This window comes from Rhinolophus sinicus, linkage group LG12 (assembly GCF_036562045.2).
Source record: "Rhinolophus sinicus isolate RSC01 linkage group LG12, ASM3656204v1, whole genome shotgun sequence".
In the NCBI taxonomy this organism is placed as follows: domain Eukaryota; kingdom Metazoa; phylum Chordata; class Mammalia; order Chiroptera; family Rhinolophidae; genus Rhinolophus; species Rhinolophus sinicus.
The window spans coordinates 7,372,987-7,400,000 of record NC_133761.1 but is presented as its reverse complement, the minus strand read 5'-3'; the positions used below and the strand labels follow the sequence as shown (position 1 = coordinate 7,400,000).

Here is a 27,014-nt window from a genome sequence, read left to right as displayed (position 1 = left end):
TAACCTGGGCTCGTGACTGCATCTCAGTCTCCTCATCTCTAAACTTGGCATGAACACCAATGACCACACGAGACTGGGAGAGGAATTGTTTCGGAAGTTATAGATAAAGCACATAGCTCATAGTAGGTCCTCAGCACACACTTGTTCCCTCTTGTCCTAGCTTCCCTTTGCATTGGAAAGTGGGGAAAGGATCCCACATATTTACCACAGCTTTGTGGTGTCATTATTTCAAAGTCTTGAACTGTTGAAATTAACAAGACGTTGCTCTGTTAAACCCATGGCTGGATGCCCTGAATTCAAGGGCTTAAAAATTCAGCTGGTTCCTTTTCTTTGTCTTATGTGAAAGCCTCAGTGGATGACAAAAATATGAAAAGGCAGAAGCACCAGGTTATTCATTCAGCAGAATTCGTGACAGCCAAGCTGGAAACGACCCCAGTGCTCCTTTTGTTGGGCGAATAAACTATTGTGTATAAAAAGCTATAAAAAGAAAGGAAGACTATTTCTCTATACTTTGATGGACTGTCTCCAATTGGAGGCGGAGAAAAGCATGCAAAGTACGCCACCATCGATCTAAGGAAGGGAGATGTCTCCATTTCTCCATCTCTCTCTCTCTCTCTCTCTCTCTCTCTCTCTCTCTCTCTCTCTCTCTCTATATATATATATATATATATATATATATATATTTCTTAATTTATTTATTGAAAAATTGAAGTACAAAAAATAAAAAGTAAAAAACCATAAAAAAATCATTATTGATGAGACGAGGAAGGGAAGGAATAAGGTAGAGGAAGACGGATAGAATTTAAACTTTAAAAATTGTATCTTGTTTTATAAACTTGACTCTTGAAACAGAAATATGTTACTTAACTACCAAACTAAATAGATTTTAAAAACTGTGTAAAAACAAACAACTAAGCAAATGAACCTACATGTATAACCACATGGAGAGGAACTATTCCAAACTTCTTTTTTTAAAATTATTATTACTATTAAATTTTTTATTGGGGAATGTTGGGGGACAGTGTGTTTGTCCAGTGCCCATCAGCTCCAAGTCAAGCTGTCGTCCTTCAATCTAGTTGTGGAGGGCGCAGCTCAGCTCCAAGTCCAGCAGCTGTTCTCAGTCTTTAGACTCTTTAGTTGCAGGGGGCACAGCCCACCATCCCATATGGGAATTGAACCGGCAAACTTGTTGTTGAGAGCTCGCGCTCTAACCAACTGAGCCCTCCGGCCGCCCCACCTGCAGCTAAGGAGCAGCTCGTTGTCTGCAATCCAGTTGTGGAGGGCGCAGCTCACTGGCCCATGTGGGGATCGACCGGCAACCTTGTTGTTGAGGGCGCGTACTCTAACCAACTGAGCCATCTGGTCGCCCCCAAACTTCTTTTAACACAATAATTTGATGACACATGTGTAAGAGAGAAATGCTCTAAGGGTGAAAAGAGCTCAAAACGAACCTTAAGAATCTTAAAACTATTCACACCAGTCACATCACAGGCGGCAGTGTGCGTGTCATTGTTCTTGGACTGTTGTGTGTGAATTGTAGGGTTAGGCAAACGAGTATTTCTATCGGTGTCACTGAGCCCTGTCATTTCGGGGAAGGGAAAAGGAGATGCAGAGGAAAGGTTGATGAGGGTAAGTGACAAGCCTGCGTCCTGACTATGCAATGGAAGCGTCACTGTGAACTCACGACAGAGATGTATTTCCTAGCTCTGCCCACTGAAGTCAAGGCCTAGAAACAGTGAAAACCTCGTAGCAATAAGCACTCCCAGTGTCCAGACTGTGGCTCCACAATAGCAATTCCTACAAAAGTCACCTTGCGCTCTTTGCAGAAGAGCTGAAGTTTAGGGAAGAAAGTGTACAAGCCCGGAACATCTTTTCACACCAGAAGGCAAGGAGACTGACTACCGGGGTCGACGGGGGTTATGATGGAAGGACTCAGAAGCCAATGTGAATAGATAGGCGCCCTTTGTCAAAGATGTGACAAGTTGAACCTTAGTAAGAACAACAATTGCAATGGATTGAAACACAGCAAGTAGGTTAAAATGCGTAAGATCATAATGACACTTAAAAAACACAACCTCACTGATCACCTTTAGATGATGCTCGGGAAAAAACTTATTAGAAAATTTAATGGGAACAAATTTATAGCGACAGAACTAAGCATTTATCCTGCCTTTGCTTTAGGAGATGTACTTCGAGGTAACAAATAGTTGGTGAGGAGAAGATTCTCTTTTAAAATATGTTTCAGGTCATAAATTATGGAGTATTGATAGGATTGGAATATCACTACCTGTAAAATAAATAAATAGAATAGGCTTTTATCAATAGCTGCTAACACCACAAAAAAGAGAGACAAGCAGACATTATGTGTCCCGTATAGTAGTTCACAAAACGAACCAATAAAATATTTTTGCAGAAAAATACTGAATTTGAATCTAACCAGTTTCTAGCCATAACTGCCAATACAGGAAAAAGAAAGGACAGAGGAATGTATTAAATAACCCTAGAGGTGCAATCAACAAACTCTAGATGGGGAGATAGTCTAGAGGTCAGATGGCTCTCAAAAAGTATTGAAAGAAAAAAAAACACGATGGAGGGTGGTCCTACAGATTAAAGGAGATTTAAGAGACACATACCAATGACAATATGTGGATTTTATTTGGATCCCAATTCAAACAAACAAAAAATATAAACTACTTAAGAAATTGAAACATTCCCCGGAAGTTTGACAAATGTTAAAGATGTACTGTTTTCTATTTTAAGATGTATTAATAATATGATTAGATTGAATTCTCTATCTTTTAGCTACATATTGAAGTATCGACTGATACAGCGATAGGACATCTGAAATTTGCTTCAAAATAATTGGGAAGGGGCAATAAAAAAATGGATAGGGATATAGATGAAAAAAGACTGGCTATGAGTTAATGATCATTGAAGATGTGGGTTCATTATACTATTTTATATGCTTTTATATACTTTTAAATTCTCCATAAGAAAAAAGTTTTTAAAAATTTTGAGTGGAGGCAGCAGGTTGTATAAAAGAATGCCAGTTTGGACCATTCTGCCAAGTTGCTGTGTGACATTGGGAAAGTAATTCAATTTCTTGTATTTTGGTTCTCCTTCTAAAAAAATAATAATCACCAAATCATGTCTAATTCAAGAGACATGGATTATTATATGGTTCTATTGCATGGACCAAATGGCTTCCATGTAAAAGAATTCTGAAATGTTTAAAATGCATCTTTATAAGGTATAACTGTAATTTAAATCATCTAGGGATGAAGGCAGATCCAAGCTGTGTTTTAAGTTTTTTCCCTCCAGGTTCAAGAGCATCAAGTTTTGATTTGTCAAGTTGCCTTTGTCAAGTATAGACTTTTCTTGTCCACAACTACTTCCAAATGAAAGGCTTTCTTCCCCACTTAAAAATTCAGGCTTAATGGAAGCAAGGGATGATTTTTCATTTATTTTCTGTTGAAATACTCTCATCTAACTGAATTCAACTCAGAAACATGAGTAGGGAAATCAGAGTACTTGAGTCTATTTAAGCAACAATTTTCCAGTTACAAGACAGGATGTACGTTACATTTTGGCCAGGTGACTGCAGGGCACTGCCTCTAAGTCATGTCCATAAAGACGCTACTCCCAATGCAGACATGTCTCTCGACAAAGCAAGTCTCATAAGGGGGGCATCACATATTATTAGACCTCCACGGAAGGAAAGCCTTCCTCTTATTTTACCAAAGGTCTAGTGTACCTACTACTATGTGCTAGGGGGAAAATGAGTGAAACTCAGTCTCTGCCTTTGATTTACTCACAGCCAAGTGGTAAAGAGAGAGCACAAAAAAGGAAAAAGCATTTCAACACAGTATGATTTGAGCAGACCTGGAAAAAAAGCAAAGCATATGGAAGGCATGGGCACTGAGGTTTTAAAAGTGAAAATCCTCCAGCATTTGCGCAAGAAATGTCAATTGAATTGGAAGTGCACTCTGTTTTTTACATTTTCACTAAACCATTGGGGAACTGGCTATGTGAAAAGAGTACCAAGGGAACCAACTCATACTGTTCGTATGTTTCATGCCAGGCTCTTATCACATAATGGTAACAGAGGCTGAGATCTTGCTTTGGACCAGGCACTGTTCTAAGCACTTCATACATATATCTCATTTGATCACACAGCAACTCAACAAGGTAGGTACTTTATTATCCCCATTTTACAGGTAAGGAAATGGAGGCACAGTAAGGTGAAGTCAGTTGCCCCAGATCTCACAAACAGAGTTCAGCTCAGGGCACTGGACTCCAAGCTATGACTCTGAACCCCTATGCTATATATAAATGACTTCATTCAGCCGTTCTCCCCCTCTTGATAGAGAACTATTATCCTTTTCATTTTATAGGTAAAAAAATGACAGCTCTTGGAGCTTGAGTCTCTCAAGGTCCCTCGCTCTCCCAGTGGCATTGCTGGGACTCAAGTTTAAGACTATTTGGTTCTAAGACTTGGGTGTTTCTTTCTAACCTGCATAATCCGAGTGCCTGTCTTTATCAGACCCGGAAGTAAGTGACCTCATTAATCTCTGTGCCCAGGGGGTGCTGCCTCTGCCATACATGGAGATGCCGAGGCAAAGCCCAAATGTTAGGGCTGTGAGTGAACCAGGCTCCAGGTGGGAGGCCCCCGACCATCTGCTCTCCCTGTCCAGCCTCCAGAACACTCACCTGCCCGGAGGAGGAGCAAGTACTGGCACATCACTGCCACATATGTGCAAGATGAAATCTCCGAATGATTCAGTTACACAACTGCCTCCGTCACTCGGGCGATGTGTAATAACACAGGCTCCCACCGGGAGGCTGCTGCGTACCAGGCATCAATGGGCATTATTCATTCTTTAATAAAAATGGAGGGCCTTGGAGTCACAAAGGGAAGCCGGTGGCAGCAGGTAGCAAAAGCCAGGAATGTACAGACTCCATCCGGATGAACAGGACCCTGACAGATGCTATGAATGGATGACACCTGAAGTGATGCGATCCTACAGAAATCTTCTAACAGACAGGCAGTGAGTGTCTCATGGTGGAAAGACAATGGACCCAGACGGTACAGTGTTTACGTTCTGTCTGGCTTTCCTTATTGGTTTTGTGACCTCAAGTGACACGAGTCTCTGCTCCTGCCTTGGGACCAGATGGGTAATAATACTTTCCCTGTTTGTCTCAGAGGCTTGTTTTCAAAGTAAACTATTAATAGCTCATGATTTTTGAGCACCTATTCTATACACAAAGCACGGGGATAAGTAGATGATAATTATAGTCTCATATAATACTATAACGACCCTATCCTATAGGGTTACTATTTCATAGGTGAGAAAACAGACTGAAAGCTCAGTAGATGACTGAAAGTCACCTATCTGCTAAGTGGCAGAATTGGGATTTGAATATGATCTACCGCACTCCAAGCCTATACCTGTAACTGCTGCAGTTATGTGATTATGTAATTCCAAAGCTGTTTGAATGCTAAAAAGTAAAAAAACTATCAGGTGTCACTTAAGCACCAAGCGCTCACTGCGCACATCTATACTCTTACTTAATACATATTCTTCACATGATTAGTGTATCTGCTTTCCCAGGACAGGCAGAGAATAGAATAAATGATGTCAGGATGCCAGAAAAGCGTTGAGGAAGGGAACACTGACAGGGCAGGGAGTAATTCCTTACGGTCCAGATGAGACAGAAGCACTTTCCTTATTATGGAACGAGGACACTCCCTCTGAACTTGCTCTCTTAGCTTTCTCTGAGGATGTCTCACTTTTCAGTTTAAAACCTGGGTGATGGAGTGTGCATATGTCTTTCTGTAGGATGGCCTTGTCACCCTCTGTCTTCACAGCCCTCCACTGGGCTGTCATTTCCATGTCAGCCTAAGGAGTTGTCCCCTGTAACTACTAGAAGCCATCAGACATGGGAGACATGACCCCCGCTCTCACGGAGACTCAGGAGGACCTAAATATAGGAATTCTGGAAATGGCTAGACTGACATTTGGCTTATTGATTTACCATAAATTCAGCTAAAATTGAAAACCAAGTCAAAGAGCTCCTGCGGGATGGAATACCCCGGGCCATTGTGTTGGTGTGCAGACAAGTGTCTGTCTTTCTCCAGCCGAGAGAAGTGGAAAGGGCGGGCATGGGAGACAGACCTGGGTTTGAATCTAGTTCTCTCACTTACTAGCTGAGTAGCCTTCCTGTCTTTATCTGTAAAACAGGATTGCCAATCACTACCATTCAGGGTTGTGGGAGGATTAAAAGAGATAATAGAGGAACGTGGTAGGCACTTAGTAGGAACTTAATGTACACAGGAACTCTTTCCCTGTGTCTTCGCTTGCCAAGTTTTATTTTACTCTTTTTAAAACATCCCCTTGACTACATTTTACCATCCCCCTTTATTACCGATAGATTATATATGTATCTCCAGGTTCTTGGGTTTGGGGCTGGTTCATCCCTGGTTTTCTCAGGGTTTGTTCCCTCTCCGTTGCCATAGTGATTTCTCAGCGGTCTGTTTCTATTTCTGCCCTCTCTGACAGTCTTCCTGTTTTGTTTTTCTCCTTTTCTGGTTCCTTTTTTCCGAAGTGCTTACAGACCAAAGAAAGATGGACAGGGAACCAGAGCAGAGCAGTGAGGCCCGAGGGGTTGGGCTCTACCAGAGGGAGAAAATCTCTCCAAATGGCGAACGTTACCACATTCATGGGCTAAGTTGATGGAGAATTCCTACTGGGGATAGCAGGTGATACTACCTGGGTGAAGTGTCGTAGGATGGTCCCGTGCAGAATAATTTCTTGCCTCTCCAGCTCTGGAAGGCCTTGGACAGCCTGATCCACACATAGCACAGCCTCTATGGCAGGATCTGGGGTCTGCTCTCCTCCAGGAGACTGGAGCCTTTGGGGCCAGGGATGGACTTGTGTACAGAGCTATCCCCAGTGCCCATGCAGATCCTGGCAGAGTAGAGGCTCCGAGGGACGTGGCATCAGTACGGGGGGCGCTTTATCTACGCAGGGCAAATCAGTAATGAAGCACTTCCTGTACTCAGGAAAGGCAGTGAGCAAAATGCTGCCCACAACAGTCTCAAAGGATTCTCCAAAACAGCCCTACTTACGTATCACGCTCTCGATCTTGTTTTAGAGACGAGGAGGCTGAGGCTCCTGGAAATAAGTCACTTCCCCAAGGCCACAAACTGCTGAGAGGCAGGGGTGGGATCAGAGCCATGGATCAGTGACCCTCGTGCCTGAACGCTGGTGCACACAACTTCTGTAGTGATAATTCTATGCAGGCTATGAAATTGGGAGCGGTCCCTTTTCGCCTCAGGTAGAAAATGAATGTTTGTTGTTGTTGTTGTTGTTGTTTTTAGAACAATGGTTTCTTTGAAAGAAATATACCCAACGGGAGTTAAATCCACATCATTTACCAAATCATCTCCATCTGAATTTCTTTCATTAATGGTCTATATTAGGAATTGATTAGTTAAGAATCACGACTTCTGCAAGCAGCGAACAGTCATTCGCTACAAAGACTGAAGGTCTCAGAGGCCAGTTTCATGGCAACGGAAAATGCAGGGAACTGAAGGTACTTAGAGCAAAGTGTTAGATTACCTGCTGTCCGTGGTAGAACACAGCAAGGAGGAACATGGTCATCAACAGCAGTGACGCCTCCTTGGTCCCCAGGAAGTCTCTGTTGGAAGAAGAAATGCAAATGGTGGTGTCGTTACTGACAACCACTCGTTAGGACCTGGATTCAGAAATGAGTGGGAGCGAAAGATAGAAGCCCTTGTTTCCTGAGCATCCACCCGCTGACAGAAATTGCTCTGAGGGTTTTCACAGAGGCTGATTCAGAAATCGGTTGGCCCTCATGGGTGTGAGGTCACTCGGGTCCTACCTGGAGGAAGACTTTAGAGTCCAGTGTGTAGACAGTGCGCTCACATTAATAATGATAGCTATTTGCAGAACACTTTTTCTAGATTTCAAAGAGCTCTTATACTTTGTTGTCACAAAAATGCATGTGAAGACCAGGATCCCCCCCTCCTTTTTTGGGTGTTATCCTATTTAAGAGACAGATATGTAGTGCTGAACAGTGCTAGGCAGTCCTGTTCTACGTGCTATAAGAATCAGATTCTTATTTAAGAACTTAGATTCTTATTTCAATTCTGTGAATTGGATACTGTTGTTACCTCCCCCCCCCCCCGTTTCAATTCTCATATCCTTTAATGAAGACTTTGTTCCCGTATGTCTTGTCCTCTTGGAGTGAACCTCCAATACCCTAGTCACAGTCCGTTGGGGGCGCAAGCTTCAGTGTGGCTGACCTGGCCTGTCCCGGGCTCTCTGGAAGACCAGGCTGGAAGGGCAGCTGAAGATGGTCAGCTGTATATCTAAATGCTGACGTGACTTTCAGCCATCAGAGAAATTCAGAAGAAGGCCAGGGATTCCCTTGTTTGATTCCAAATGTTTTTTTCTCTTTTATTTTGGCCCAGCATGAAGCCTTTCTCAAGACAAGCTAGGTCAGGAGGCAAAGAGTTTGGAGGAAGTGATGTCGGGCTTTGAATGTGGACACAGGTGACTTGTGGAAATAAACAGTCTTCTTGACAGGCTTCCACTGGCTAAAGAAGAAAACCCAAAATGAAAATGTTCCAGATAAATCGTCCCTATGGTGCTGTGCCTTGTTTTCTATCCCCTCCCGTTCTATCCGCCAAGTTTCTCTACCTCAGGCTATGCTTCCTCATCCATTCCCCCAGGTGCTTGAGCCAAAAACAAAAACAAAATGAGGAGTCAGCCCTTACACCCTAATATCCCAGTCCTGTCTGCTCTTCCACCAAAATGCATCCCCAGTCCACCCACTTCTCTCCATCTCTGCTTCCACCCCGAGTGTGGCCACCATGGTTTCTAGTAGCCTCCTAATGTTACCTTCTACAATCTATGTTTTCATATGGCTGCCAGAATATTGTTCATCGCTAACACTAGTTCATGCCATTCCTTTGTTTTATCGCCCCCCAATCATAAGCACATCTTCTCAGAACTCACTTGGAATAACTTAACTCTGACGTGGCTTAAGCGCACAGTGGGGCCGTCATAGATGAGATGCAGTGTTTAGAGGGAGGATAGAGTGAGCATTAATATGGCCGCACCCAGGCAGCCTCCGGCTTTCCCTTTTCTATTCTTGTTAGACACGAGCTGAAGTAGCACGGGGTTTAGGAACACGGGGGCAAGAGTCCAGCTGCAAAGACCAGCTTCTCATCTAGCTTTATGCTAGAAGACCCTCCCAGCTTACAGAGAGCCAGACCCAGTCCAGCTCCCCAGGTAGAACAGGGATTTAGGAATGGAAACATGCTTTCTCTTAGGGGAGGCATTTAGATTTATGAATTCCTAATTCCATCAGCTTTGCCTGGGAGATAAGATGCTAATAATAGATGATGCTCATTATTGTGGTTCTTTTCTGTAGCCCCAGCAAAGCACATAATTACTGAGCATCTACTGTGTGCCAGGCACATGCTGGGCTAAAGAAATGAAGGAGGCATATTGTCTTTGGCCTCAAAAGAGTACAGTAAAAAAAAAAGAATCAAATACACAGATAATTTCATAACACGATACCCTCCATAGTAGGGATACATCCTTGTTGCCATGGAAATAGATGGGAAGAGAAAGTCGCCTGGGCTGCATATTCAGGGAAGATGCAAGAACTTAGTCTTCAAAGGTGGTAAGACTCCTGGATGTGAAGGTGGGTTGGGCTCTATAGGGACGGGACATACAACTTGCTTAGCTGGCTGGTTTACAAGCCTCTAGTGTAGGGATAATAAGTAAATGTCAAACGTTAAGTTTAAGGCTGCGGACAGGCTCAGCAGGAGCACTGGGCTCTATTGGAGCTGTCCACTACCTCCAGTGCTGAAGTGAACAGGTTGGTCTGTGAGCTCCGTATTGTCATCCAGCATTTTAGGGACCAGGATTCACTCATTCATTCATTCACTCATTCATTCATTCACTCAGAGTTCTGAGAATATGTGCTGGTTTTTATTTGGGGGGTGGGGGGATAGGCATATCCTGGTGCCATTCTTTCCCCTATGTCACTCATTCTCTGGCCCCTGAAGTCTGTGGACTCCTGAAAAAAATGATTACAGACATGAGGTGTGTAACTCATGTAGACCCAGTTTCCAATGTCAGCTTGCTACTGACCAGTTGTTGGAGCTTGGACAAGCCATTTAATATCTCTGAGCTTCAGTTTGTTGCCCTGTGAAAGACTCCAGCAGTGTTTACCTCCATAATTGTAAGGATTAAAGGAGCTAATCTTGGTAACATGTTCGGTTGGCATGGTGCATGGCCCACATCTCCCTCTCTGCACCCCAATAAGCTCCCAGCACACGATTTTGCCCCTGGTGGTGGTGCTTTAAAAAAAATCACTGGCACACATATTTGGAATGGGAAGTGTGCGCTGTTTAGCTCCTCTTGAATGGGGCCCAAACTCCTGCTCTAACTGGCAGCTCTCACATCCTTTTTCTCATGATGTGGATGACTTTTTTTGAAGTTTATCACTTAAAAGAGGAAACATAAATACCTCTTGAATCATTCTGAGAGCAATGGTTGAGCAAAAATAGAGAGAGGACTAGATCAAATTCAGAAGAGAAGTAAAAGAAAATTATGAATGCTCTTTGAGTCTTTCTGATGTATTTCAGGTGGAAAAAAATATGGCCCGATTAGAGACTGCAGAATATGCATAGTAAGTCAGCCAGGCCAAGGAACATCCAGAAAGAATTGTGATTTGAATTTACAGATTTTTTTTTTTTTGTAGCTTCTATGATTATTTGAAGAACTTCCCAAGAGAGCCAAATGGCTGACATCTGTATGAAATTATAATAAGTTTCTTGATATTGGGTGGCAGAGACTTAAAGGATATTTGAACTAATTTATTTGTATTAATAAAATAATTGCATTAATACTACCATCTCCCTATGTTAATAGAAAAGATCATAATTAAGTGAAAACACATTGGCTAATGTCATTTTCAGGGCTGTGACAATCTTTAGAGATCATCTTATCCGATGTCTCATAAAGTTAATATTTGTTACTCACTACAGAAGTATTTATGCTAATTGTAGTAAATGTGGAAGCTAATCAAAATTCACAAAAAAATAAAAAATTTCCCCTTAATTAATTAAGCCCACACCCAGAGAAAACAATGGTTAATTTTGAAGTCAACTAAATGTCATTTCCATTTCCATATACAAAAACACGTTTATGTTTACAAATTTAGGATTATATGGTTCTTACTGTTTTAATTCCATGTAATTACTTTTACAATGTGAATTTAGTGAATCTGTTTTATGCCATATTTGTGTATCATTACACAATATATCATTATTCCTGCAAGCGCTTTATTTTGCAGGTAGACAGAGGCCCAGAGAGGAGAATTCACTTGCTCAAGGGTCACGCAGCTAATTGGTGCCAGAGCCTGAATGAGAATTCTCATCTCAGGCACCAAGTTCAGAGTTTTAGCCATTGTGCATCTGGTGCCTAATGTTCATTTAGCTATTAGTTCCCATGTCCTCCATGAAACCCAAAATAAACTAGCCAGTTTGAATTTATCTTTTATTCTATTGCCGTCGTAATGACAACGTTTGCTAAGTGCTGATTTGGTGCCATACCTGTAATAACACTTTACATACATTGCTGGCTTTCACTGTCAAATCAACAATTAAGATACTACGATTCCTGTTCTAGTAAAGGAAACTGAGACTCTGATGTTGAATGATACCTTCCAGTTCATCTAGTGAATGATGGAGGCTGGCTATCAATCCAGGTCTCAATGATGCTTTTTCAGTAACTACCATGTCCTCCTATGTATACTTCCTTGTCATTGCTTGCCCACAAGCTCCTTGAAGACGGAAATAATGTCTTATTCATCTGTGAATCTGCAGGGACTAGCAAAGCCCATAGCAAAGATATGACACTTGAGTCCAAAAGCAAATTGTGCTTACAGGACGAGGAACACATGGTTTATGGGCAATGTTGAGCAAAATCCTTAGCGGTTGTAGATAGGTAACACTGAGCTCACTGTGAATCAAAGGTATAATATGATTCCACACGAGCTAATGTTTCTTTCAGTCACTCATTCATTTCATGCTTCATTCAACAAATATTTAATTGGACACCTGCTGCCAGATACTCGACTAAGTGCCAAAAATCTGACCATGAGTAATGGTCCTTGTTCTCTAAAGCTCTTATTCCAGTGAAAGAGGAAGACATGAAAATTAATATTTACAACACAGAGATGAGTGCAATGATAAAAAATTATATGCCTGGATTAAAAAATGAGGAGTGATCCAAGAGGGCTTCACCAAGAAGCTTGTCCTTGAGTTGGACCTTGAGAATGATGGGTTGGAAATTGTCAGGGAGATGGACCTATCAGATGGCAATTGTGCAGAAGCCCGTTTGGTAAATAGCTCGTGGTTTCCCACGGCTAGAATAAAGGCTATAAATGGTGACCCATGGAGTTGTAGGAGAAAAGATTGAAGGAGTCAGTGGGAGCCAGACCAGGGAGAGCTCTGAAATGCTTGATAAACAGGTTGAACTTCTAGCTTCTTGGAGGCAATAGGAAGGCCCCTTAGGGTTTTCAAAAGGATAATGAATTGACCAGATGGCTTTGAGAAGAGTGGGTTGAGAGTGGAGGCTGGGAGACCAGTTAAGAGACAGCAGTGCAGAGATGAGACTAGGATATTTTTAGAATAGCAGCCTTTGTCGTATAAACGGGCATGTCTGATAATAATTGCTAGTATTAATCAAGTGCTTACTGTATGCCAGGCCATGTGCTAAGTTTCCGGGATCACGTTTGATTATCTTATATTCCTACAACATAGGAACTATTATTATCTCCACTTTACGGATGAAAAAAGCAGGGCTTAGAGAGGTTATGTCACTTTTAATTAACTTGGTCAAAATCACATAGCAGGTTGATGGTAGAGCTAGGATTTGAACCCAGGTAATTTAACTCCTAAACTTGTACTCACAAATGTCATGATATAGTGCTTCCCAACAAGGGGTGCTAAGGAATGTGACTCACTTGGGACTGATAAGGTGCTGGGGGTGAGGGTGGCTCTCCTGTTTTAGGGTCAGTGTCATGGTGTTGTGAAATGGTGTTGTGGAGGGGTCCTCATGAGCAGACTGGGAGATACTAGTCTAAAGTATTTGGGACCATCTTGATGGAGATGCAGCCAGGCTGCCTTGGGAAGGTTCTCTGTACTTTCCCAGGTACTTGACCCTAGGGAATAACCAGCGGAAATGTCCCTGATCCAGTGTGAACAACTGAAGTGATAGTTCAATCCCCGACAGCAAGAGCCCCTGTGAGTGGGATCTGGGTCCGCAGTGACTATTGACCTATGGACTCATAACGCGGCTGATCGGAAAGGCTGAACGAGCTCTTCTGCTCCTTACTCATTTACTTCTGCTGATAGCAAAGTGTGAATCAATACTAGACTAACCAATAACTGACCCTGATTCAGGAAGAAGCTGAGAAAAGCAGCAAAGGGTTTGGGATGACGTTTCCTTTCACAACCCCACTTAACAATGTCACTACAAGCTCCTCCTTAAGACCTCAGAACAGAATTCAGAACTAAACTTCTCTTCTACGAAGGAGGGAGGAAGAGGCATGAACAGCTATTGATCCTGTATTGTGTGCCAGGGACCTCAGAACCTTACACAGACCATGTGCTTCCTGGAGCCGAGACCCATCAGCTGCGTGCTCAGTGCCTGGCCCCTCCCACTGCTTGCCCCTCAGAGGAAGCTCCATAATGCAAGGGTGGGGTCTGGTTCCCCCACGGGCTGTGGAAGGGGCCAAGTGATGGCACCAGGAGGTGCATCCAGAGGGTGAACTGTGACTAACGGAGAGGAGCCAGCAAATTCCTCTCCCCTGCTCGGTTTGAGATGATTTTCCCCAACTCACCACCTATCCAGAGACATTTCAACTGGCCAAGTCAGTGGCTCTTCCAAGGCACCAGCTGAATCTCTTCACAATTCTCGTGACCAGCATAATATGGCCTTGCCTTGTAGCTGCCTCCCAACCTTTTCTTCTCCGCTTTCCTTTCCCTCACTTTGGCTGCCCTGGGGTTGCATAAGCACTCCAGGCTTGCCTCAGGCTCTGTTCTCTAAGGAAGCTAGGCTAGGACATCATGGCTTTTCTTGAAATTTTCTATATGTCAAAAATAATAAAATGCAAGGAGCCCAGAAAGTGTTCAATGCACAAGTTCTGCTATTATTAACACTGCTACAGCCCAAGTATAATCAGACCCTACAAGTCTTGGAGCTGTTAAAGTTGAAGGAGTCATGAATTATTAGTCTGAAAGGAGACCTGAGTTACGATTTAGTCCAAACTTTAACTCGTTAATTAATCTGTAGTTAATATAAATGATAAAACTGAAAACTAGACATTTTGCCTACATTTGGAAGCTCTAAAGTACATAGGTTGAGAAATATGTTCCTATCCAATCAGTCCCCAAGTTTTGATAACTCGGCCTCCACCATTTTCCCAATGGCTCTACTTCCCACTGGCAGCGGGGCACCTTCTGCACATGCAGCGGTGGGCACTCACTCTCCACTGTGGTTCAGGTGGTCGTAGCGCAGGAACAGGCCCGCGTAGATGGTCTCGGTCAGCAGGGCGTAGACAGCAATCATGATTAGCAGCACGGCCAGCTTCAGGACGGAGTTGAGTCGGAGGAAGACGGCACAGGTCACCATGGCCAACACCCCCGTGAAGACGAAGTACTGGAAGCAAAGACCGCATGTGGTCAGATTCCGCAGGAAGGTGGGAGGTTCACTTTCCCTGCCCCAGATGCCAGGAGGTCTCAGCCCTCCTCCAATTCACAGGTCCCGCTCTGAACCCATCGGTTCCTTACCATCTCCCAACCCCCTGCTCCATCTTCTTTGGGGGAACCGTTCACACCATTGCTTGGTCTCATCTTTACTGCCTTCCTCTTCCGCAAATCCGACCAGCTTTCTCCTTGTACCTGTCTCTGTTTCAGTTCTCACCTACCGTTTTGGAAACGTTTTCTGGAAGCTCTGCCTGCTTCTAGCTCACCCTCCCCGCTCTCTGCCCCCTGCACACACTAGCATTCTGCCCAGTATTTCTAAAACACAGATCTGATCACATCACTCCTCAACTTGAAATCCTTCCATTGCTCTCCATTCCCTCAAATTACGTTCTTCTTTCTGAATAACAAGCTCTCACGACCATCAATGTCAGTTTCCTTTCACTTTTCCAAACCCCAACGTAGATTCCTGCCTCACTCTCCACTTGCTGTTCCCCATGGCTGTTTCCCAGCTCTCCCGTGCCTCAGTGCTTTGCATCTCCAGAGTTCCCAAATCTCACCCATGGGACTAAACCTTATTCCTCTGACAAACTCAGGGGTCCTCTCTGAGAAGCTTTCATGCATATCTCCACGTGCTTCTGGATACTAGCTCCTTCCTCCATCGCACCCTTCACAGCCCAGCACACCCTCTGTCACCCTGTTAGAAGTAGCTGTTCAAAGGGTCAGTTTGGAACCACTCAAGGGCAGGATTATTGCAGCCGCCCCCCGGACACATCCGTCTGCCCCACCAGATCTCAGCCTTCTCTAGGAAGCCCTCACCTATTTCCCTTATAGGAATAGCCCGATCCAGTGTTCTTGATGGTAGGTTTGGATTCTGACTATCCAGGAGGAAAAAAGAATAAAACTCACATTATCAAAGACCCACTCGGGTGGCAATACTTAGATCTTGGTACGTATTTTCTCTTGTAATTTCCAAAATAAGGGATCAAGATGGGAATCATCAATCCCCTTTTACAAGTGAAGAAACTGAGGCTCATAGAGTTAAAGTAAGTTGTTCAAGTTCTCTTAGCTAAGAAAATGACCCCAAGGACACCTGGAGACAATCCATCCATGTAAACATGACTCTAGTGGGTATACCAGGCTAGATCATTTCTAAAATCCATCCAAGTGTTGTTATACATGGCTCTTTGTTACGAGTTGTCTCTTTGTTTCTCCTATTACATGAAGAGACAATTTCTGTATAGGCAGAGGAGATGGGTAAGAATTTCCAGAAATCCCTGAGCAACTACTGAACACATATGTATGGACTTCTTAAGCCAAACTGACTCATTCGTGTATACTTTCAAGAAATATTGATATCAACCAATGTGAATAGCACCTGAGTCCCCCCCCTGAGGGCAAGGACCTTTAGGGGGTGCGGGATGGACTCAGAAATGAATGACTGTCCCTGCCTTTAAGGAGTCCAGTGTCTGCGGTGTCTTTGAGCTGTTGTGTCTTTCTTTCCTAGTCAACTCAATTATGTCCTCATCTCAAACGCAATGATAGGCTTTCGTCAGGTTTCCGTTAAGGTTCCCCTTGGCAAGATTTGAATGCCTTTGTGCAAGAAGCTGTGAGGGAAGTGAACAGGGGATAATAAGTTCATTCTAGAGTTTATTTTCTTCATCCAGAGAAACTTAGAAGATCTTCTATTTTAACAAATGGAGGATAGAGAAATCAAACTGAGGTATCCTGTTTGATTGTTATCTGCAACACAAGTGTATGGCTTTCTCAACATAAATTGGGAATCACTTATTAGGTCAAAAGCCATCGAAATGAGTGTGCCCCTAAGCTGAAGCTTAGGAGACCACCACAGTTAAATTTTAAAACTGTAATAAGGATTTACTGAGTGCCTTTTGTCATCAACGTATGTTGCTAGGCTCTGGGAACTCAAAGGTGAGTAAGAGATGGCCCAGGTCTAGCGGAGGTCGTCATCTGATAAGTGAAGCTGACATAAAAATGGCAAGACTAATACACTGTGGAAAGTGCTCTGCCAGCAATGTGAGCTAAAGTGATGGGAGCACAGAGGCAGAAGGAGTCAAATAATTAAAACTAAACATTGGGTACGTATTCTGTGCCAGGTACTCCATAAATGGGCTTACAAACTATGATAGAAAACTACGGTGAATGTTTAAATTTAAAAAAAATTTATTACAGGAAAAGACACATTGCCATTAATCCTTCCTAAAATACTCCCTCTCGCTTCAAACACACTTATCCCATCATTCTTGCCACTTTTTGAAGCAGTTCTGGAAGTTCCTCTTTTGTGAGTGTCTTCACTTTATCCTCCGTCATGACAACACTCCGTGCCACACCTCATTTCTGGCACGGCAGTTTCTGTCAAATAAAAGCATCATGGTGTGTCCTCATCCACCCTATTCACCGGGTCTGGCACCGTATGACTTCTGGCACTTTCCCAAAGTCAAAAGGACCATGAAAGGTAAATGTTTCGAATCGATTCAGGACATCAATGCAGCGACAACAACGCAAGTAAAGACATGAAAGAGGATTTCCAGAACTGCTTCACAAAGTGGCAGAAATGATGGGATAAGTGTGTTTGAAGCGAGGGGCAGTATTTTGAGGGGGATTCATGGCAATGTGCCTTTTACTGCAATAACTTTTTTAAAATTTAAACATTCACCGTAATTTTTTATCATACCTCTTATATGGTTTGTCTTATTTAATTCTTAAAATGACCCAAGGACAGATGCTCTCAGGACAATCCTATGAGGCAGGCACAGTTTTTATCCTCAGTGTGGAAATGAGGCTCAAAGAAGTTCAGGAAATTGCCCAAGGCTACACAGTTATAAATATCAGAGCTGGAATTTTAAGGCCAAAATTTTCTGCTGACAGGTTTCTGATCGACCCCCCCCCTCTCTCTCTCTCTGGTTCCTATTTTATACTTCATTTTAAAAAACAGCTTTATTGAGTTATAACTGGCATACAGTAAACTGTATATATGTAAAGCACACAGTTCGGTAAGTTTTAATATATGTATACATCAATGAAACCCTCACAATCAAGAAAATGGACACTTGCACAAGTTTCACTGTGTCCCATTATAATTAATTCCTCCCTCCCACCCACCATTGTTTCCTCCTCTCCCCAGATTTATTTCTGTTATTACGTGTCCAGTGTGCATTTTCTAGAGTTTTGGATAAATGGAATCATACAATGTATACTTTTTTGGTCATGCTTATTTCCCTCAGCATAATGACTCCATCTTACTGCACATATCAAGAGACCATTTCTTTCTGCTGATGAGTAATGGTCCACTAGATGGTCAGTCCACAGTTTGTTAGTCCTTTCATCCATTTATAGACATTTGGGTTGTTTCCAGTTTGGGGCTGTTACAAAGAAAGCTAATATGAACACTCAATCTTTCGAAGTAGAGAAATATAACTTACATTTTCTAATATAAAATATTTCTTCTTATTTTTTAAACAGGAAGTTAATTAACAACAAGACACTTGACTTAAAGGGAAAACTAGGATGCATTTCTGTCAGAGTAATTTATCCCTCTTTAAAGATAAATTGCGCTACGTGTTTATTTCATTGTCTGATTGGATTTATTTTTTTGTTTCTGTAATGCAAAAAATAACTGTTTTGATCTAAAGAAAAGAAGAAAAGTCTTATACTTGGGGGTTTTTAAGATTATTTATGAAGAATACAGCAATATATAATCTAGGGGTAAAATTATTGCACACTACTGAAGCGAGACCCTTTTGATTATCTACCTAATGCTCCATGAATTATGATGTTTTTCAATCTGCCTGGTGGCAAAAAAACACACACTATTTCGTGCGCTGTGTGAGCGCCAGGCACGAATCCTGGCTTTTTCCCAAGCATGCACTGATGGAACCTTCTGTAGATTTCTGGGTTTCTCTCTCGTTACAACTCTCTCCTCTCTGGTAGCATGTCCTGCAGAATCTAGCCACTTCGGTCTCCCCAGACTCTCAGCTCTATCTCCTCCAATCAGGGAGTCCACTAGATTCCATCTGGGTTCCCCCAACCTGAGCCACAGCCTGAAACCCTCTGAAAGCAATCAAAGCTCAGGCAGTCTTAATGCTCGCTTCGCGTGTTTGCTCTTTTCCAGGGTCACTGTCTGTCATTGCCTGATACCCAGTGTCTTTAAAACTATTGTTTCATACATTTTGTTTGTTTTTATTTGTTTCAGGTGGGGTGGTAAATCATTTCTCTGCTGCTTCATTGGAAATATACCTTTTTTTCTTTTTGAAGAAAAATTGCTAAAGAGACTGTGGCCTCTGTCCTTTGGGTAATCTCGAATAACTATACAATATTGTCTTTTCTGCTTAAAGCGATTTATAAATTTGAAGGTGTGGAAGGAATGTCCTGGCTAGATAAATACATTATAGAAAGCACGGAGTGTCATGATGCCACAGGATATCGAGATGGCGGGAAGTAATCTGAAAGGACTGGGTCCACCAAAGAATGAATGTTGAAAAAGGGAGGCTTCAAGGCTGGGTAGGACCTGAATACATGGGGGTGCGGAGGGGGGACATGGGAGGAAGTGCCAGGATGCAAAGACACAGATGATTACACGTCTACGGAAAACTGGCTCTTGAGGGCCCTTTAAAACTACAGCCATCTCGGAGTGTTCTCACAAATATAGTTCACTGTTTATTCAAATGTGCCAGAGTATACTCGAACAATAAAGGGGCTTGATTCTAAAATGAAGGTTGTCCCATCAAGCCTCTGAGAACCACATTTAGGAGTTTGAGATCGTGACACTCTGGGTTTGTGCATATGATTTGCATTCATTTTGCAAACCTATGCCTCTCCCTCCCCTAGGCTACTTCTGAAATCATAGTTGGAATATGGCTTTCTTCACTGTCATTTCCTGTTATCTTCACTCTTTTTTAGTATTTGGCAAGCTCTCGCTCAAAACTAAATTTTACTTTATACCATATATGAGACTGCAGCCTCTTATGTTTATATCCCATCATACAGGTTAATATGCTTTCAAACTAAGTGTCTGTTCTCATGGGGTGATGGAGAGAGGTCAAGGGCACAGATGAGGACACCCAGGCTCAGAGAGATAAGGTGATTTGCTTGGGACACACACTTGTGAGTGAGGGGAAGGGGTGTGTGGATTAAGCGTTTTAGAAGGTCTCAATGTCTGGTTCCTTCTAGCTTGGTAGCCAAATCCTTAGGCAGAGAAGCACAGCCATACATATCAGGAAGGCAAATGGTGGGACAAAACAGGGTAGTAGCTAGTGATAGAAAGAGTCCAGATCCTCATCGTTTAGGCCAGTGGGATCCCTGCACCAGTAGGGATGTCAGGAGTTGGCAACCTTTGTGAAGGGCTAGACAGTAAATATTTTTGGCTTAGAGGACCACACCATCTAACTGCCATTGTGTTATAAAAGCAGCCATAGACCATTGGTAATAAATAGGTGTGACTGTGCCCCAATAAAACTTGATTTACAAAATAGGTGGCAGGCAGAATTTTGCCTGTGTGCACAGCTTGCCAACCCCTGAACCAGACTGATCCTTTGGTTGTGGGAGGGAAATATTAAGCTTCTGATTCATTTATTTTATCTCACTTTTTGGCATTCTCTTTTCTGAGTATGTTTCATAATGCACGTGAGATGTCGGCACACTGGGATAGGTATACAACTTCCAGTACATGTATGGCGGTGCTGCGCGCTCCAAACCTGTTTCCTAGAAACAATACACACATCAAGGCTGACATTTAATGAGCAGCTACTTTGTGCCAGGTGTGGCTCTAAAACACCCCATGGATGAATTCCCCTAATCCTTCCAACCTCCCAGGAGGAAGGTACTCCATGTACCTTCATTTGACAGATAAGGAAACTGAGGCATGGAGGTGAAGCTACGTGAACAAAGAGTTTACCCATCACTTTCTTAGGGATGGCCAATCTATGAGTGCTGTGGTCCTGAGTTTGGGAGTTCAGATTTGGGCCCAGGGTCCAGTGCTGATGTAGAATAACACAGATTAAACCATTCATGAACACCTGCTTCAGATCGGATGTCATGTTAGAAACTCAACATTTGCTCACTCATCTGGGTAGGCACCGTGAGAACGGATATTCCTTAACTCCACAATAGCCACCTGAAGAAGGTATTATTTTTCCCACTTTACAGATGAGGAAGGTGAGGTTCAGAGAAAGAACTGATTCGAGATTCCACTGCTAGCAAGGGAAGGGTTTCCACGGGGAGTGAGATCCAGCTTTTGCCTAGCTCTAAGTATCTGATTCTTGGTCAACTTACTGCCTTTTGGGACCCTCCTCATGCTGTCCACACCACAGCGCCCACAAAACTGGAACTCACTCACTGCTGGTGGGAGGAAGTCCCCGAGCACGTGGTCTGCCCTGTGCGGCCCTGAAACGAGAGCTAGTCTGTCCTGCCCTGGAATTCCTCAAGAAGAGCCTCATTCTTCACTAGGGACTGAGCCTGGGTTCAGAAGTATAGGCTCAAGAATAAGCCAGATATGGTTGGTTGGCACCGCGGTCCTAAGTCTTGGTAACTGAAATAAGAAGAGAAGGACAGAAAGAAGGGAGGATAGAAGGAAGGGAGGAAGCATGGCGGTCAGGCAGGGGTGGCACTGAGCAAGTCACCTTCTAAGCCTTCGTTTCATTACCTATAAAGTGGTGATGTCCCAGCATCGACCCCACACATCTCCAGGATGTAATAATGTTATGCTTATCAGGTACATGCTGTATATCTGGGTGGAGTGTGGGGCTTTCTCGCCTTTTCAGACGCTTCTCAGACCAATTCTGGGGCCTCGGTGAGACCACAGAGAGACTTCCCTCCACCCACACATTGGAGGGGGTCTTAGAAAGCACGAGTCTCCCCAGTGTCCTCGGGGTATGGCAGTGGCTGGGGTCTGCTGTCCTCCCTTCTGACCCAGAACTTCTGTCCCAATATGTGAAGGTCTGGGCCATGACTAGTAGAGCCTAAATTGTCCTTTGCCCAGCCCTGCAGGCGACCCAAAGGCCCAGGGCCAGGTCAGCGGCTCCGCGCCCAAGAGAAGGTCAGATATTATGATGGTGGTGTCCTGTGGGGTCACCTCCTGATCCTGGGGTGCTCCATGTATGTTCTATACCACCTCGATTTAGGTTCAGTTGTCATCTGTTTGTGAGTCACTAGCTTCCTTCCTTCCTTCCTTCCTTCCTTCCTTCCTTCCTTCTTTCCTCCCTCCCTCCCTTCCTTCCTTCTCTTCCTTCCTCTCCTTCCTCCCTTCCTTCCCTCCTTCCTTTTTCCTACCTTCTCTCCTCTTTTTCTCCATCTCTCCTTCCGTCCATCCATCCATCCTTCTTTCTTTCCATCTTTCCTTTTTCAATGCAGCAAACACCCTTTGAGCAGTACCTCTGAGCTCTGTGCTCTATTGCTGCAAGGGCACATTTGGCCTTAGGCTATCAAGATGAGGTGGGGAAAAGAGTCGGGAGGAAGAGACAAAGGGAACGAGGAAAATGGGTAGAGGGAGAGGTAAAGGAAGACGAGGAGGGGGAGGAAGGGAGAGAGAAATGGGGCAAGGGTGGCAACAGGAAAGAGAGGCCGAGGAGAGAGCAGGAAAGAGAAAAAGGAAAAGCAGAAGGTACAAGGAGAGCAGGAAAGACAGAAACGGAGAAGAAGGAAGGAGGAGGAAGAGGCAGAAGAAGGAAACAGGCCTCTGAGTGCTTTCTGAGGCCCTCCGGCCCGTCGTGCTTATGTGGAGCTGGTGGAGAGATCTAAGCCCAGGTCTCGCCCAGGGGAGCTTGTGAATAAATACCTCTGGGTAGGAGCAGATATCTGTAAACACAGCTGAGGAATTGAAAGTCAGGTTCTTCAAGGGTATCGACTTGTCAAAATCACACCACAGCTGCGGATTAAAAAAAAAAAAAACAAAACAAGAAAAAACAAAACAAAAACAAACACAGGAACAACAGCGTCAGTGTGGGTGCTGGAAAAGAAGTCCGTGCTATCAGTGCTGGGCGTCAGTGGAAGCCTGGGGCAGGCCAGGCCCTGAGGGGCCAGCTGGGATCGCACTTTAAAGAAAGTACTGGCTCAGAAAGAGCGTCTGCCAGTCAGCAAGGAGACCAGGTGAAGACTGCTCTGCTGGCCCCGTGGAGGAGGGTCTGGGTTCAGAAGAGAGAGCAGATGGCCGGAGAAAAGGTGTGGGGTGAGCTCGCAGCCTGTCTCCATATCAACAGCTGTGAGGATGTGAGAGTTTGAGGGGGCTCAGTTTCCAGAAAGACGCTTAGCATTGGGGTGGTGGGCATTTCCTAGTCCGGACATTGCCTCAGGAGCTTTTGCGGCACTCAGAAAAGAACAGCTACCATTGGCTGAATGCCTCCTCTGTGCCAGACACTTGGTACCATAAAACTCCTTCGCAATCACCTTGTGATGTCACTACTATTTTTATCCCCATTTTACAACCAAAAAATATGAAACTCTGAGAAGTAAAGTAACTTGTCCAGGGTCACCGAGCTGGTAAGTGGTGGAGCTGAGATTTGAACGCAGATCTATCTGACTCCAAAGCCTCTGAACTGCCTCCCACACGACTGTGACATGGCTGGCCCCAGAGATGACCCTGACCTAGAGTCCTTGGGCTTATATCCAAATCCTGCACCCCAGACGTATCTGATTCGTCAAGATAAGACCCTGGCTACACCTCCACATGCTGTGATCAACAAGCCTCTGTACTTCCATTTTCAATTGCCATAGTCTCTCAAATATTCATTAGATGAGGAACTTAGCTAGACTCTGATTCCCCCTTTTCTTTACCTCATGGAGTCCTTTCCTTCCAGGCCAGCCACAGAGCTTGACCATCACCGACTCTAAATAATTACTGGGCCAATCTGGACAGTCCCTCTTAGGCAGCGTAAGCCTGCAACACACAGGTTGATAATTGTGGTTGATACTTTGGATCCCTGAACACTTTGGAGACCCTTGTTCAGGCCCAAGGGCCACAATGACGGTTTCACCCACAGATGATGCCTCTACGAATCGCTCTCAAGATGCCAAGCTCAAAACCTGGTATCAGATATACCACTTGGAAACCCTAGGTTCCTAAGTCATGGACGACACAGACTGTTTGTATATACATAGAAAATGCCTACAGCTATCATTCTTGAGAGAAATGAAATCATTAAAACATGGATCACCCAATGAAAAACAATGATAGATGTGGAAGTAGGATATTCACTGGAATTCGATGAGTCACATCCACTATGAACTTTTAGAAACTCATAGGCAAGATGCTCAACCTTCCTGAAATGCAGTTTCCTCATCCATTACATGGGAACAATAATACCTACCTGTAGCCCATAGTAGGTGCTCAATAAATGACAGCTATTTATTTCCATTGCCCCGGCCCCCACTCCCAAAGATACAATTTAGCAACGAGCATGAGTCATGGAGTCAGACAGACCTTATTAGCAAGTTATTTCATGTCTCTGAGCCTCAGTTTCTTCAGTCATAAAGTGGGGATAATCAGACTTACCTCCTGGGGTTTATGTGAGGACTAAATATGAAAACCAGGGACAGCCCCTCCTTCAGTGTGTGGCACACAGCAGGTATGTACTTAATACATGGTAACTCTTACTTATTACGGTGATCGATTGGCCACTGATAGTACAAAAACGTAAGGGAGATGCGAGCTCCTCTGGAGCAAATAACCTCTCCCACCAGGAAAAAGACCACTTGCCACCAGTGAAATGCACAGTTCTGACAGTAGCCACATCTCTGTGCTCTGTCCCTAAGCTCGGAGCTGGACCAGGCACATGAAGGTAACTGGCACCAAGGAAAAGCAATGCAAGAAGCTGCAGGCTCCATGAACTCTGAACTCCTGAGTGCACCCTAGATAGCAGAGGGTTGGTGGGGTGGAATGCTTACGATATTCAGGATGGCGCCCAGGAAATTGATCAAGATGGATGCGAAGATGATGACGTTCCGTGCCAAATAGGTCTCGTTGATCCAACAGCAAGTTTTCCGGAGGATGAGGGGCAGACACTTATAATCCTCCGCAGTGGTGATGAGGACCAGAGCCGAATGCAGCATAATCAGGATGGAAAACTGGACGGCCATTGGCATCGCCCTGCGGGGAAGCACGGAATGTCGGGTCATGTGCCTTCAATGGTCTGATCCCCGCTCCCTGAGTGACGCTGTCAGTCACATCCAGGATTGCCCTTGCGCCCAGTAATGCATCCACAGCTCTCTTTGTTCAAGAAAAGGGCTATTGCACGAGACAGTTTCTATTGCCTCCATCCCTAGACTACTCTCTCTGTTGAGAAACTTGGCAATGGGTATCAAATATTTGGCGTGATGTATTGCTCCTGCCCAAGTTTTTCACTTCTTTTATTGTTCATCTTTCTCACTAGGCAACACACCACTGGAATTTTATCTCAAAAGTTTTGTCTGTGGGAGGGAACCACGCGCCCTTTCCCCTTCAAGGTGGGTTTTATGAAATGTTCCTTCTCCATCTGCTCTAATGTCAAGAACTGAACTTGGCACCTGTTCCAAATTGCTCAGTTTGGTGAGCGATAACCAGGATTTGCGTGGAACATACTGTGCGCCATTAGGGACCTGGGTGAGGGTGCAATTTGAGACATGACTAAGGAGAACCCATCCTTGCTCAAAGCTTCAGCATCACTCCCAACTATCTCCAGCTTCAAGCTGTCACCAAGGCAACTGCCATGGTACCTCCTGTCTATTGGGTACCTCTGCCGGGTGTCAGGCTGTTTCTCGTGACTCAGTGATCTAACACCCTATCTGTGGAGGTGTCTTTGACTGCTTCCTCTGCTTATTAACCAGCCTAAACCAGGCATGCTCCTTCTTGGGAATTCATCTCTGATTCTCTATTCTCTGTCTAGCCATTTGTGACCTCTAGTGACATCTCTAATTTCTCTAGCTCTGTTTCACCCAGTGAACTGCATGCTAAAAGGTGCTTTGATGGAAATGGAGGGAGATTTTTATGTGCCCTCCCTCCTCCATAAAGTGAAGTTGGCTTCATCCATTTGGCTTTAACAGCGTCCACTGGCTGGTGTTCAATAAAGACGCATTTAGTGAATGCAGCTGGACCCACTTCCTTCTTCTAACACTCTCTCTTACTACTATCCTCATGCCTGAATTTTCTTATTTATTATTAATAACCCTAGTGCAAGGAATGGACTGAGCTTTGACTATATGCTAGGCACAGTGCTAAACACTTTATACAAACTATGTCAGAACAAACCTGACAGGCTTTTTGATCTCTCTGGCTTCACGTGAATTTTTAAGGCTGAGAGCATCAACGTCCAAGGGGTTCTAGGGTTGGTAAATGTGAGAGCTAGGAGTTACAGTCCACTTGGCTGTACCAGTGTGCTATTCTAATCACTTGGGTGAGTAATCTCTCTCCCATGTTTGCAGCAATCTTTTCTGTTTCTGTGGTGTCATCATGCTATTTATTCACTCAACAAGCCTTCCTCCCCAGCACAGTGGTAGGCGTCAGTGGGTACCAGTGGGTACATGTGTCAGTGGGAAAGACACATCTTCCCCATCACCTAGCAGACCATAATCCAGAGGGGAACACAGACATACACACTGAAATACTTTATAATATGCTACGATCTATAAAGGGTTATGAGCAACCATCATTTAGAACATAGGCAAGGAAGTCAACAGAAGCTTCACAGAGGAGGTGACATTTGGATTAGGCCTTGGAGGTTGAAGAGAAAGTTTTTAGGGAGGGACACAGGGTAAGAGCCCTGATGAGCTGGAGGTGGGGGAAAGATGTGGCAGGAATCTTAGTAAGCATTTTGCATGTACACGTAGGGGGCATTTTGGAGAAGTAACCCACGGAGGACAACATTTGTGTTTTTACCATCTGAACTCGGTAAATGCAGGAAGAGTCCATAGGGGATAAGGATGATGAATTTGATTTGGGGCAAGTAGAATTTTTGGTGCTTGCGGCTCATCCCACTGAAGTCACGGAGGTGTCTGTGCAGTTAGAGGGACGGCTGTGGAGCGCTTGGTCTGCAGTGAGTCAGTGGTGGTTGAAGAGCTGAGAAGGGACAACCTGCCCAAGGAAGGTGTGCAGGATAAGAACAGGAGGACAAAAGATGGAGCTTCGGGGGCAGCTGAGGGGCTGCAGGAAGAGAAGGCCGCAAAGGGAAGCAGGAAATGTGGTCAAAAGGCAGGAGAGCGGGAGTACCCCACATCA

At 44.1% G+C, this 27,014-nt stretch overlaps 1 protein-coding gene across 3 annotated transcripts in view; it reads right to left on the bottom strand.

Moving 5' to 3' along the window:
• ADCY8 (adenylate cyclase 8) overlaps nucleotides 1–27,014 on the bottom strand; it is a 173,028-nt gene that overhangs the window by 19,677 nt on the left and 126,337 nt on the right. For 2 of the 3 annotated variants that reach the window (XM_019723897.2, XM_019723925.2), the window contains 4 exons: nucleotides 24,710–24,911; nucleotides 22,605–22,694; nucleotides 14,596–14,768; nucleotides 7,623–7,701 (listed from right to left, as the gene is read on the bottom strand). In XM_019723897.2, the coding sequence (XP_019579456.2) occupies nucleotides 7,623–7,701; nucleotides 14,596–14,768; nucleotides 22,605–22,694; nucleotides 24,710–24,911 (544 nt within the window). The remainder of the gene's footprint in view (nucleotides 1–7,622; nucleotides 7,702–14,595; nucleotides 14,769–22,604; nucleotides 22,695–24,709; nucleotides 24,912–27,014) is intronic. The other variant, XM_019723906.2, reaches the window with a different exon arrangement.